We start from the raw sequence: 12,511 nt of genomic DNA on the forward strand, positions 1-12,511 counted from the left end.
TCTCCTTTGTGGACAATTTTTAGGACTCACATGTCTTAATTCCTGCTTATAAAAATAGCTATTACTAAGTAAAACAGAACTCTCAATAAGGAGGTGGCAGATCTGTTTCTGAGCACCCCTTCCAGGAGAATAGCCACTAAAAGGGAAGGAAAGGGGTAGATAAGCAAACCTGATTTCCCTACAATGGTATTTCCTATTCTCTACTTGGAATAATTCACATTAAATCTTCAACTTGCTATCCAGGCCTTAATGTGACCTGCAGAGACAGTACTTGCCCGGGAACAGACCACCCCGTGGACATCTTTCATGTAGCAACTGATGCTTCCTCCTTTGAGGAGGGCACCGCTGAGATCCAAGTACTTGTAAAGGCTGGTCTATGTTTCCAACGGACAGGGCCCACCGTCAAGGCTGCGATACCTGTAGCGACGCTGTGCAGAGGGAGATGACCCACCAGACTACTAGTCAGCACAGAAAGTGGTTACGAGGACAGACGGAGTCAGTCTGAATACTGGCTTCCTTGGCATTACCTACAACCTCTGTGTTTCTGTCCTTCACTGTAGAGCGGGAATAACCATCCCTACATCACTGAGTTACTGCTCGGTTACATGAGAAAATAATTATAAAATGCCTAGAACAGAGCCCTTCAGGATGCCATGAATGTTCTAGGAGTTCTCAGTATGACAGTGAGACCCAGGCCATTTTTCAGATAGAACAGCTTGAAGGGAATCCCCAGAAAAGTGGCTTTTAGTAATCACTCACCCGTGAACTGGGATTGTCCAACACAACAAAAATGACAAAGATGTTAGCATTCCGGGCGGCCTGAACTGCTGCTACGACTCTGTCTTTGCCCTCAAAGAAAAGGCCGCGTCCGTCGGAGACCACCAGGAGGAGCTGTGCAGTTTCTGTAGTAGAATTTACAGCAAGAGAGGAACAACTCAACTCAAATGACAAACTACGTACGGGGGCTTCCCTGGTGGCGCAGTGGTTAAGAATCCGCCTGCCGATGCAGGGGACACGGGTTCGAGCCCTGGTCCGGGAAGATCCCACATGCTGTGCAGCAACTAAGCCCGTGTGCCACAACTACTGAAGCCCACCTGCCTAGAGCCCACGCTCTGCGAAAAGAGAAGCCACTGCAATGAGAAGCCCGCACACCACAAGGAAGAGTAGCCCCCACTCGCCGCAACCAGAGAAGCCTGCGTGCAGCAATGAAGACCCAATGCAGCCAAAAATAAGTACGGACAGTAAGACAAATTAGTGCAGGATTTCTCTGTGCTATTAAAACCAAGCAGTTCTCTGAAAGTGGTGAATTCTGGGCACAAATAGAGGGGGCCTCCAATGAGATCTGTTACTTTGACTGCGAGTCATAGACAAGGCTGCACAAAGACATAACAAAACTTCTGTCAATAAAACAATTTCCCAGTAGTGCTTTGGGGAATGTCACATTTAGACCAACTTTGTTGTACAGCAACATGTGAGAATTAAAACATATGTTTATGGATATAAAGTATAAAAAGAGCAGTCCTGAGTAGACCATTAGAAGAAAGTGCCCACATCAGAAACCTAGAACTGTATCTTCCAAATTTCAGTCATTGGCTATTAGCTTCAGATTTCTGTCAATTCCTTGTACCTAAATTGTGTTTTTTTTTCTTGAAAAAAATACTTAAATAGAAAGTTAAACAAAAACTTAAATAGAAGGGACCACTAAAATGAACAGTGAATAAAAATGTATTAGAATTTTTAGCATATTATGTTTCCAGTGAAAGACTGTTGTGTTTAAGGGCAGGCTGTCTTCTGTCAAGGAAGGTTAGCAAGTGTTGAGAGGTGTGAATGACCTGCTTCAAAAGGAAGTCTTCCCGTGGTACAATCAGAATTGAGGATTTAGGGAAAGGCTAAAGAACTGGTGTGCTGCAAAAGCCCCAAATCAATCATGGATGGATTAGCTGGTTTCTGAATTATGTCCTTCTCCGCTTTCCTTTGTTATTAAAATATTGAAGAATACTCTTTACATTTAATTCCACACACGCTTACTCCTTTCATTCACAGTTGAACTCAAATCTATCAAATGAGTATATACTAGTTAATTACAAACTAGTTGGTGTCTACCTTCTCCTTTGATTATAAGCCTCTTGAGTACAGGTTCAATAAAAATTTTTGAATGAATGAACAGGTGAGTAAAAAATTCCATGAATGTTTAATACCTCTGCATTATCCCGTTTATGTGTTTTCCTATAGAGCATACACTTTAAAAGATGGTGATGGGTACACTGAGATGAAAACAAGCAACTTGCAAATAGTATGAGAACAGAAAAGCATTTTATTAGCAAAGACCAAAGAACGCAGCTCACCTGGACTGATGTTTTGTGAGAGCTGCTGAGCGGCTACAAACATGTTGGCTACAGACTCTAGAAACTAAACCAGAAATAGACAATTAGAAAACTAAGCTCTCTTCCCACTATCACAGAGACTGAAATTACTTCTGGCACTTAAGTGATTATGAGATAACCATCTCAAATCTATAGCAATCAAACTGTCCCTTCCATCCATCCGTAAAGGACTGACTGTCCTTGCACTTGGCATTTACGTTGGGTGCTGGCATTCTCAAGCACAGACAAGACCGCTGTCCCTGGCATGTACCCCACTAGAGTTCTACGAGACATCCCAAAAGAAAAGACACGCTTCCTCTGGGGGACAAGAAGTCAGTAACTCCCCCAAATGAACCAGAGCTGTCGTCGTTCAAGAAAGGAAAATAGCTCAGCAAAAAAAAGAAGGCAAGAAAACATAAAATATCCAGTGTAACGTGAAGGAGGCTAAATTACGGCAGGAATCAGGAGGACAGAAGTGTTACCCCATGCTGTGTTTAGAATGTATGCCATCCTGAGCAAGTCACTGGCTTTGTTTCACATCGTTTCTTCTCTAGGCTAAATGGTAGAGAGAAACTGGCCTTGACCCACTTGATAAGGGTACTGGGAGGTGGTTCATTTTTCCAAAATGTTCTAAACCTCTCAAAATAGGGAGCCAGAAAATTGATGCAAAGTCGAATGATCTTTGAAAAACTGAGAAAAAGAGATCACATCCTATTTAATAATGGATGCGAAGGGAGATTCTATTCCAGTGGTACACTGGCTGAGGCTTAGGACTATTCTCTACTGTAAATTTTACCATACTGGGGAGGAGGGAGTTCTAAAAATTATGTCTCTCCTATACCATAAAATAACTGCAGAAGACACCTGAAGTCATCAGCATACCTGAGCAATCTTGGTTTTCTTTTGTTGGAATTTGCAGAGCCGCAGAATCTGGGACCCTGAGTAATCACTGAACTGTTCGTGGAATGGGTGTAACAGCTTTACGGACTCTCCAAAACTTGGGGGAGAAAAACCAAATACAATGGGAGTTATTTTTTGTCATGCAAAAAAAGAGGCGGGTTTTCCCAATGGGATTAAAAGGCACTCTTACCTGCACACCGCAATCTGACCCACTTCCAGAAAGGTTAGAGCATTTCCAATCACAGCCAGAGATTCAAAGGCAAGCTGTGAAACAAAGTGAAGGGTTGAAGAAATCAAATATCCTCTACACCAATGCCTTTCAACCTTTTTTTATACCAAGATTCCCACAGAAAACACTACTTTTTTGGTATGGCACGCAGGGGAACAACATCAATATGGCTACTCACAACCAACTCAGAGGCTTTGGTGGCTTTGGTAGCCTTAGGCCCAGGCTAACAGCACAAGCCCTGAAACCCAATATCCTTTATACTAGTAGGAAAGGTCTGCTCTAGACATCATCCAATAAAAGCGATCTTGAGAAATTTGGTCCATAAATTTTTAAGGTTTCTTCCCCCTTTTTTGACTATATAAAGTAATCTCTCATGAGTAAAAGATTTTAAAAACCAATTTATTCTAATCTATGCATAAATGACAGTATAGTTTTAGAATTTAAATTCAGTTAAAAAGATGACGATAGGGCTTCCCTGGTGGCGCAGTGGTTGGGAGTCCGCCTGCCGATGCAGGGGACGCGGGTTCGTGCCCCGGTCCGGGAAGATCCCACGTGCCGCGGAGCGGCTGGGCCCGTGAGCCGTGGCCGCTGAGCCTGGGCGTCCGGAGCCTGTGCTCCGCAACGGGAGAGGCCACAACAGTGAGAGGCCCGCAAAAAAAAAAAAAAAAAGATGACGATACTTGTAGCAACTAACATCTATTGAACGTGTATCAAGTGCCAGGCACTAAACTGAGTGCTCTGCGTACATGCTTTCACTTAGTCTTTGTAACAACTCTGAGTTTGAGGTAAATACTGTTATAATCATTTTTTCAGAAGGTAAAACTGACAGATATACAATGAACTGCCCAAAGTCATGCGGTACTAAGTGGGGAGCTGAGACCTGAACACAGGTGGAGGTTACACTTTTCCCAGCAGAGCCTGTGCACAGACTTCAGGCTGCTCACTGACCTGTGCTGGGCAACAGCATCACTGCGAAGACCCCCCGGCTCTCCACATCCCTGACGGCGTGGGGGGCCGGGGGGGCGGTGTCGTAACTCCACCCAGGCTCCTAAGCCTTATTATTACAGACAGAACAATAACTCTATACAGCCGTAAAGAAACGTGTACTGAAGACACCTTAAGAAATCAGGGATATTCAGATATTACGTTGTGCATGGTCTTAAAGAATATAGTACATTCATTCTGTGGAAAGTAAACACTGACAAATTCACTTACTCTGCAACTAGACAATAGCACGGCAACGCTGAGAAACACAACAATCTAAACGACCTACAGCAGTAAGACACCAAAATTTTTTGAGACGTCCTGAAATTGCCCCTTTGAACTCTTTAAATCTTAGATCTTCTCAAATATGGTCTCATTCTCAGAACAAACTAACTGGCATTTCAAAGTGTTTTTTAGCCAGAACATATTTAAACATATTTGATGGTGACCCGTCCAACTGCCACTACACTCCTCCTCACCTGTTTGGTGTGGTTGTCTACCATGCTAGAAGAGTCATCGACAGCCAAACAAATCTGATACTGGCGTTTACTGGGCTTGGTCCTTCGAAGCCAAATCTTGTCTTTCCGAAACTGACTGGCAATGTACGGAATGACCTTCCGCATGTTCAGTCGCTTCCCAGTTCGATAGTCTCCTCTGTTAAATTTAACCAAACAGGAGCAAGATTAAGGATTAAATCACAGCAATTAACTTATAACCAGTTATACCAAATAACCAATAACCTGGCACAATGAAGTGTTACTGTCAATTGAGATTATTAAGGGCTGGGATCTTCTTGATCAGCAGCCAGAAAAACTGGATATGTATGTGGCAAGAATCATCAGGTCCTTTTAGAAAATTTAAAACACTTTTTAAAAAGAAAAAGAACGTTTGCATTGAATATTAAGTCTTGGATTCTTCTTTTGTGTTCTGAAACTATGCTTCCGGACACATCTTTGGAGAGATCTAGGCGAGTGACGCACGCAGCAAGTGAGTGATCCAACGTGTAGAAGGTGAGCAGCACCCACACCCAGAGGCTCAGCCAATTTTCCCATCAGGTATTAATTAACTAGTCACAGAAAGTGCATTCATACTGAACTTCACAGAAACTTCTGTGGCAGAGATGATAAAATGGCAACAAGCTAAGGAACGCCATACTAGAGCCTGTGCCGCAGAAGTGGCAACCTAGACGCCAGCACCACGGCTGTTACGTGCTAATAAGCTCAGCAGAAAAGGTGACACTGCCATCTTTCCAGGGTGCCATGAGTGCATCCAGTGGAGAAAACTTACTTCAGCTTGGCAGCCTGGGTAGGCTCTAATATGAGACGAAGCTGTTCACACAGCTGTTGTGAAAGAGGTGCAGTTAAGACCAGGTAGCTCTGCCACATCTCCACTGCTGCCTTCTCCTGTGACAACAGCAACAACATGTAAGTTACCCTTAGAAGGCTGGAGCCAACCAAAGTCATTACAGCAAGATGAAGGCCTGAAGCAAAGCAGTAGAAAACAACCTGCTTCTCTTGTCAAGCTGCTATCTGATTCACCTGGTTTAAAATGTCTCCTCTTGGGCTTCCCTGGTGGCGCAGTGGTTAAGAGTCCACCTGCCAGTGCTGGGGACACGGGTTCGAACCCTGGTCCAGGAAGATCCCGCATGCCACAGAGCAACTAAGCCTGTGTGCCACAGCTACTGAGCCTGCGCTCTAGAGCCCACGAGCCACAAATGCTGAGCCCGAGAGCCACAACTACTGAAGCCCACGCGCCTAGATCCCATGCTCCGCAACAAGAGAAGCCACCACAATGAGAAGCCCGCACACTGCAACAGAGTAGCCCCTGCTCGCTGCAACTAGAGAAAGCCTGCGCCCAGCAACAAAGACCCAATGCAGCCAAAGATAAATAAAATTTAAAAAATAAAATAATTAAAAATAATAAATTAATTAAAAATAAATAAAATGTCTCCTCTTCCACCAAAGCCACAACTCGCAGTTCCAGTGAGAAAGTAAGGTAATAAAATACTGGAATTCATGACCAAATCAATGCCTATTCACATCACCCAGGAGGAGTACACAATGTGTACCCTTCACGTGGAGAGGGAGTTGCGATGGGTAATTTTAGTGCCAGGAGATCCAGCCACTTAATCACGGTCTCTCAGGCTCATGTTTCAAAAGCAAAAGTGACGAGTGCAAACCTCTCAAGTAACACTCAGCAGTGAGCTTATTTCCTGAATATAAAGCTCCAGGAGCTTTTTTTTTTTTTTGCGCCAATTATGGCAGAGCAGTCAATATATACATGTGATGAGAATAATAAGAGATACAAAATTAAAATATGTGTATTTAGTAAATATTTAATTAGTAAATTTAGGATGCAAGGTCATTGAAAAGGAAACATCTGCTTAATCTACACTGCCATATTATATCAGCTGGCAATGTTCCAGGTGGCCTATTCAGAGAGTGACACAGTATAGACTTTTGCCCCATGTTTCAACCACTGTCACATCTATTACATCCATTACAGATTGAGTAATGGAAGTTAAAGAATTAAACACACACCAGTTTCTCTGTTTTAATTAAGCTACAGATCTAGTGGCAAAGCAGGCAGAAAACAATGGATAGATGTAGGCTTCAGAATTATAATTATATTCTTCATATACTTGGTCACTTTGACCACGGTAATTGGAGTTAAGAACCTATTAAGTTTCCTGTACCTTAAAAAACAAAAGTCACGATATTTTATAAAAAGACCAGTGACTTACTTCTTCTGGGTTTCCAGATTCGTGTGGCTGCCACGTTTCCAGCTGTCTCTCCAGCTCCTGTCTTAGTTCATTGACATCTTTTAAGAAGGGCTAAGAGGGAAAAGCCACGGATAGAGGAGACCTGGGTTGGAATCACCAACTCACTATACCTGGTTACCTTATTCCCTGCAGTATGAACTCCGCCTGAGATGCAAAACTTGAGCAAATTTAATGGCACAATTAAGACGCCAGACAACCATTCTTCTTCTCCTTCCCATTATGTAGACGCAAAATGGATAAAGGAAATTTTAACATTTAATAAATCCATCCCAGTAAAACAAACAAAATGCCCAGGAAGATACCAATAATGGAAATATTCTTTAATTAATGTAGACTATAATTAAATCAAAGAATTAGGGAAAACAACTCAGTTAATTGGCTCTTCCTAAATGCAGGCATTAAGTCAACGATTCTTACTACTTAGCCAACATAAACTTAACTGTCCTGCAGGCTCCTCACACAAGGCTGGTGGATGTGAGAGGAGTAGATGTGAGAGCCAGAGGTCCGAGGACAAGACCCACCATCGTGGCCAGGTCAGGACACAGACCATCCACGGTGACCCTGGGATTAACTGTTAGAAGTGTGTTATCTGCTCAGAGAACACGTCGTACCAACAGTGCTCCTTAAAAGACTGATAAGGATATGATACCCCAAAACAACCAGATGCTATATAAAGTTCTTAAGACAAACATATCTTAAGTTGTTTAAAAGCAACTTATAATTACGTTCTGTCAACTTATTGAAGTAGTAATTTGTGGAAGTTTTAGTACCTGGAAAATCGTGTCCACAAGGAACTGACGGGCTGTATGAATGGTCGAATCTTGGCTTCTCTCTGGTTTCTCATTCTCTGTCTCCCCGTGGGATGTGTCTGTCCTGGGGTCTTGGTCTTCCTCTGTGTTAACAGTTTGGATCTCCGTCTCCATCTCTTCAAAGCCTGTTCTCACACCATAATGTCAACATGAAGACTCAGCCTTCACAGTCGCGTGTCAATCCTAACAATTACTCAGACTTCACTCATTCACTCCCCGGCGGCTCCACGTGTCCTTTCTCTCTGACACAGTCTGCCAGTTCTCACTCCCTTAACTTCCCCCTCTCCCCACCCTGATATGGAAGGCGGCTGTTCTGGGAGGCGGAAGTGGGGGTAGAGACTGTTTTACCCTGACAAGCCTCATAGAACCGTGTGATCCATTAAACTATGTTCATGCAAACAAATAAGTAAACTATGTGCATGTGCAGTGCTTTGGCAGAACCCAAAACTGAAATAACATCATAGCTCCATTCTATAGGTGAGGAAGCCGAGACAAAGAAGACCAATAATTTGCCTCAACCTAGAAAGCAAGTAAGTAAGAGAAAGTCTAGATTTGAATCTAGGAAGGTCTAATCACAGAGCTATGCCTTTCCCACTGTCCTGTAACAGCTGGGCAGTCAGCAGTTCTAATGCCCCTGAGAAGACGGAAGCAGAAGGAAAAGTTTTTGAATTTAGCAAGTTCTTTTGAATTTGCACTTATACCATTGCTGATAAAGCTATTTTTTCATGTGTTGAATGAATTTAAAAAAACAACAGCCTTGTAATAGCACTTGGTCAGCTATGAAATGGAACTGTACGTAAGAAGTTTTTGTTACCTTCTCACATGCATTTCCCCTATTCTATTTCTTTAAATAAAATGTTTAAATACAGTATATTTTCATATAATTAAAAATATTGTTTCTCTAGTAATCAAGACTATATCTTCTGGGGGACTTCCTTGGTGGCACAGTGGATAAGACTCCACGTTCCCAATGCAGGGGGCCTGGGTTCGATCCCTGGTCAAGGAACTCTATCCCAGAAGTGTGCCACAACTAAGGAGCCAGTGAGCTGCAACTAAGGAACCCACCTGCCACAACTAAGACCCGGTGCAACTAACTAACTAAATAAATAAATAAATAAGAAAGAAAGAAAGAAAGAAGGAAAGAAAGAAAAGAAAAAGAAAAAAAAACCGAATATATCTTCTGGTCATACTGGAGTATGTGTACTATTATTCTGTTTTCTTCTACATATTTAAAAAAGACTGCTGGGTTGGGCTTCGCTGGTGGTGCAGTGGTTAAGAACCCGCCTGCCAGTGCAGCGGACACGGGTTCGAGCCCTGGTCTGGGAAGACCCCACATGCCACGGAGCAACCAAGCCCATGCGCCACAACTACTAAGCCTGTGCGCTAGAGCCTGTGCTCCACAACAAGAGAAGCCCGCACACCACAACGAAAGAGTAGCCCCCGCTCGCTGCAACTAGAGAAAGCCTGCGCACAGCAACGAAGACCCAACGCAGCCATAAATAAATAAATAAATAAATAAATAAATAAATTTTAAAAATAAAAAAGACTGCTGGGATTTTTGTCTGAAACTCAAGTTTCAAGGGTGTCCATGAAGGACAGCGTCCTGTAACACCTTCCACCTTCCTACCCCCAAATGAAATATGTATAGGGAAATTATTATGGGCAAATAAATATCTAAGCCATGGGTTAGGATGGGGAAAGAACTGACCGAATGCGACTACAGTACCAGAGAAATGGCTGCTCTGAGTCAGAGAGCTTAGGCAGGAGGGTGTGTTCCCTGCAGGACTCACCTGGCCCGGCTGTGCTTCCCGACTTGACCTCCTCTGACTTCAGCTGCTCTGTGTCTACCGCTCTGAGCTCCTCCTGCTCCTCCGTGTCCATGGAGGTATCCTCTATCTCCTCCTCTTCCGGAGCCTTGTTGGAGCCCTTTGCAGACTGCTGCTGCTCTGTGCTAGCCACATCTGCCAACAAAGTGCACACACATGAAAAGGTTAGCTCTCTGCAGAACAAAGTCATCACGAGTGGGTGTGCTTTTGGTCATTCGTAGTTTCCAAGATTCTGCCACTGACTGGTTATGTGGCTTGGACACAGTACTTGGCTTATATGTGACCTACTGATGTAAGTGCTTAACACTCCCCCCCTCACCCCCCTCCCCGGCCAGAAGCTTCAAGGATATAGTGTAATATACACGTGACCATAGAGTTGCATGTTTAGCTGGGTTTTTATTGCTATGACCAGAGACTGAACCAGAATAAACATGCCAGGCACGTGACTCACAGCAGCTAATGGAATTATCCTCATTGCCAAGTTATGGGTGGAAAAACTGTAGTGATAAAGTATACCAACAGCACAGAAAGATCAGCATGGGAATCCCAGCATCGTGATCTTGGACAAGTTCTTAAACATCTTTGGCCTCAGTGTGCTGATCTATAAAATGGAGAAATCCTAGCTCATAAAGACTGTGCGAGGAACTCCATGATCATGCCACAAAGGCTCAGAACGGTGCTGGGCACAAGGGAAAAGCTCCATGCATGGCAGCCATCACCGGTATTGATTCATTTTTCTTAGAAGTGGGGACAGGGAGAGAAAAGAGTAATCCACAGCAGAGCAGTCTTTTTGTACCATCCTCACAGTACATATTATCAACACCAGCTTACGTATTAGGAACGGAACAGTGAAAAGTTACCAAGAGAACTTGAAGCGGAGACTGAGTGACGACTGACTACTCCCTTTCTATGCTGAGATTTTTTTTCTCCTTGCTTGTTTATTTATTTATGGCTGCGCTGGGTCTTCATTGCTGCGTGCGGGCTTTCTCTAGTTGTGGTGAGTGGGGACTACTCTTTGTAACGGTGCATGTGCTTCTCATTGTGGTGGCTTCTCTTGTTGCGGAGCAGAGGCTCTAGGCATGCGGGCTTCAGTAGTTGTGGCGCACGGGCTTAGTTGCTCCGTGGCATGTGGTATCTTCCCGGACCAGGCCTTGAACCCGTGCCCCTGCGGTGGCAGGCAGATTCTCAACCACTGTGCCAACCAGGGAAGTACTGTGCCAACCAGAGAAGCCCTCTCTTCTTTCTTTTTTTTTTTTTTTTTTTTTTGTGGTACGCGGGCCTCTCACTGCTGTGGCCTCTCCCGTTGCGGGGCACAGGCTCCGGACGCGGCGCAGGCTCAGCGGCCATGGCTCACGGGCCCAGCCGCTCCGTGGCATGTGGGATCTTCCCGTACCAGGGCACGAACCCGTATCCCCTGCATCGGCAGGCGGATTCTCAACCACTGCGCCACCAGGGAAGCCCCCTCTCTTCTTTCTTGAAGCACGTATTTCAAGTTCACAGCTCCTACCATTGCCGGGTGATTATGAAGAAATGTCCACTACTCAGAATCCCTGAGATCAGTGCTCGGTTTGGATACGGCCAGCCATTACCAAAGATATTTAAAAGGCTTACACTAGGCCCAGAACACTGAGCACTGAAACACTGCACTTGGCTACAGATATCTTTATATCAAAAACAAATTGTATTTCTGCACAGTTCTTATTAGAAGGAAACTAGTTTAAAAAGCCATTTCCCCTCCCTCCTAAGATGACTTTGAAGAACACCCGGCCGGCACACAGCGTAAGTGCTCACAGAGCCCAGCAAGCAAAGGAGAAGCCTTCCCTGCGTCATACCGTAGGTCTGTACGTCATAGGGCTCGCTCCCCTGTTTAATGTGCTCAAATGCCTCCGCGTCCTCCGCCGGGGCCTGGGCCGGGCCCTGCTCGCTGCGGCTGTCCGCGTCCACAGTCCTCAGCCTCTTGTGCACACGCTCGTTGTGGTCACCCATGGAGCGTTCGTTGTCGGCCTGCCCAGGTTTCCTCTTAAAACTCTGCGGGAAATTGGAGGAAATTCATCAGAACCTTGTCTGTAATGGCAAAAAGAGTAAAAATAATCATAATGTTTATCCTCAGGGGGCTGATTAAGTTAATCAGGTGTACCATACAAGAGTGGATTTCAGTGAAGCTGTTTATAGGAAGATCTCTAAATACATATACAGAGCAATCTCTATGATATACTTTTATACCTGAAACAAAGGCAAAGAGGCAAAGAAACACTCTCACACAGGGAGGCGCACACACACAAACATCCACACATACACTACATATGCAGAAAGTCTCTTAGAAGACAAGACTGGCAGCGCCAATATGCTCTGAGGATAGTCCCTTGGGTGGCTTGAGGACAGGAATAAAATGGAAGCTTTTTAGGGGATTGGTCTCTATATACTAATTTTGTATCACATGCATGAATAAAACCCCATTAAAAAAAACCCTATTTTTAAAACACAAAAGAGGGAATTCCCTGACAGTCCAGTGGTTAGAACTTGTCGCTTTCACTGCTGGGGCCTGGGTTCAATCCCTGGTTGGGGAAATAAAATCCTGCAAACAGTGCAGCCAAAATAAATAAATCAACTTAAATTTT

The 12,511-nt window shown here is 44.2% G+C and overlaps 1 protein-coding gene across 5 annotated transcripts in view; it reads right to left on the minus strand.

Annotated features, from left to right (window-relative positions):
• MDN1 (midasin AAA ATPase 1) overlaps nucleotides 1-12,511 on the minus strand; it is a 153,657-nt gene that overhangs the window by 1,527 nt on the left and 139,619 nt on the right. For all 5 annotated transcript variants that reach the window (XM_059083214.2, XM_067011467.1, XM_067011468.1 and 2 more), the window contains 10 exons: nucleotides 11,726-11,921; nucleotides 9,858-10,028; nucleotides 8,029-8,192; nucleotides 7,220-7,309; nucleotides 5,764-5,879; nucleotides 4,956-5,130; nucleotides 3,454-3,527; nucleotides 3,246-3,360; nucleotides 2,346-2,409; nucleotides 760-902 (listed from right to left, as the gene is read on the minus strand). In XM_059083214.2, coding sequence (XP_058939197.1) covers nucleotides 760-902; nucleotides 2,346-2,409; nucleotides 3,246-3,360; nucleotides 3,454-3,527; nucleotides 4,956-5,130; nucleotides 5,764-5,879; nucleotides 7,220-7,309; nucleotides 8,029-8,192; nucleotides 9,858-10,028; nucleotides 11,726-11,921 — 1,308 coding nt within the window. The remainder of the gene's footprint in view (nucleotides 1-759; nucleotides 903-2,345; nucleotides 2,410-3,245; nucleotides 3,361-3,453; nucleotides 3,528-4,955; nucleotides 5,131-5,763; nucleotides 5,880-7,219; nucleotides 7,310-8,028; nucleotides 8,193-9,857; nucleotides 10,029-11,725; nucleotides 11,922-12,511) is intronic.

The sequence above is a fragment of the Kogia breviceps genome, chromosome 13, assembly GCF_026419965.1.
Source record: "Kogia breviceps isolate mKogBre1 chromosome 13, mKogBre1 haplotype 1, whole genome shotgun sequence".
Lineage (NCBI taxonomy): Eukaryota > Metazoa > Chordata > Mammalia > Artiodactyla > Physeteridae > Kogia > Kogia breviceps.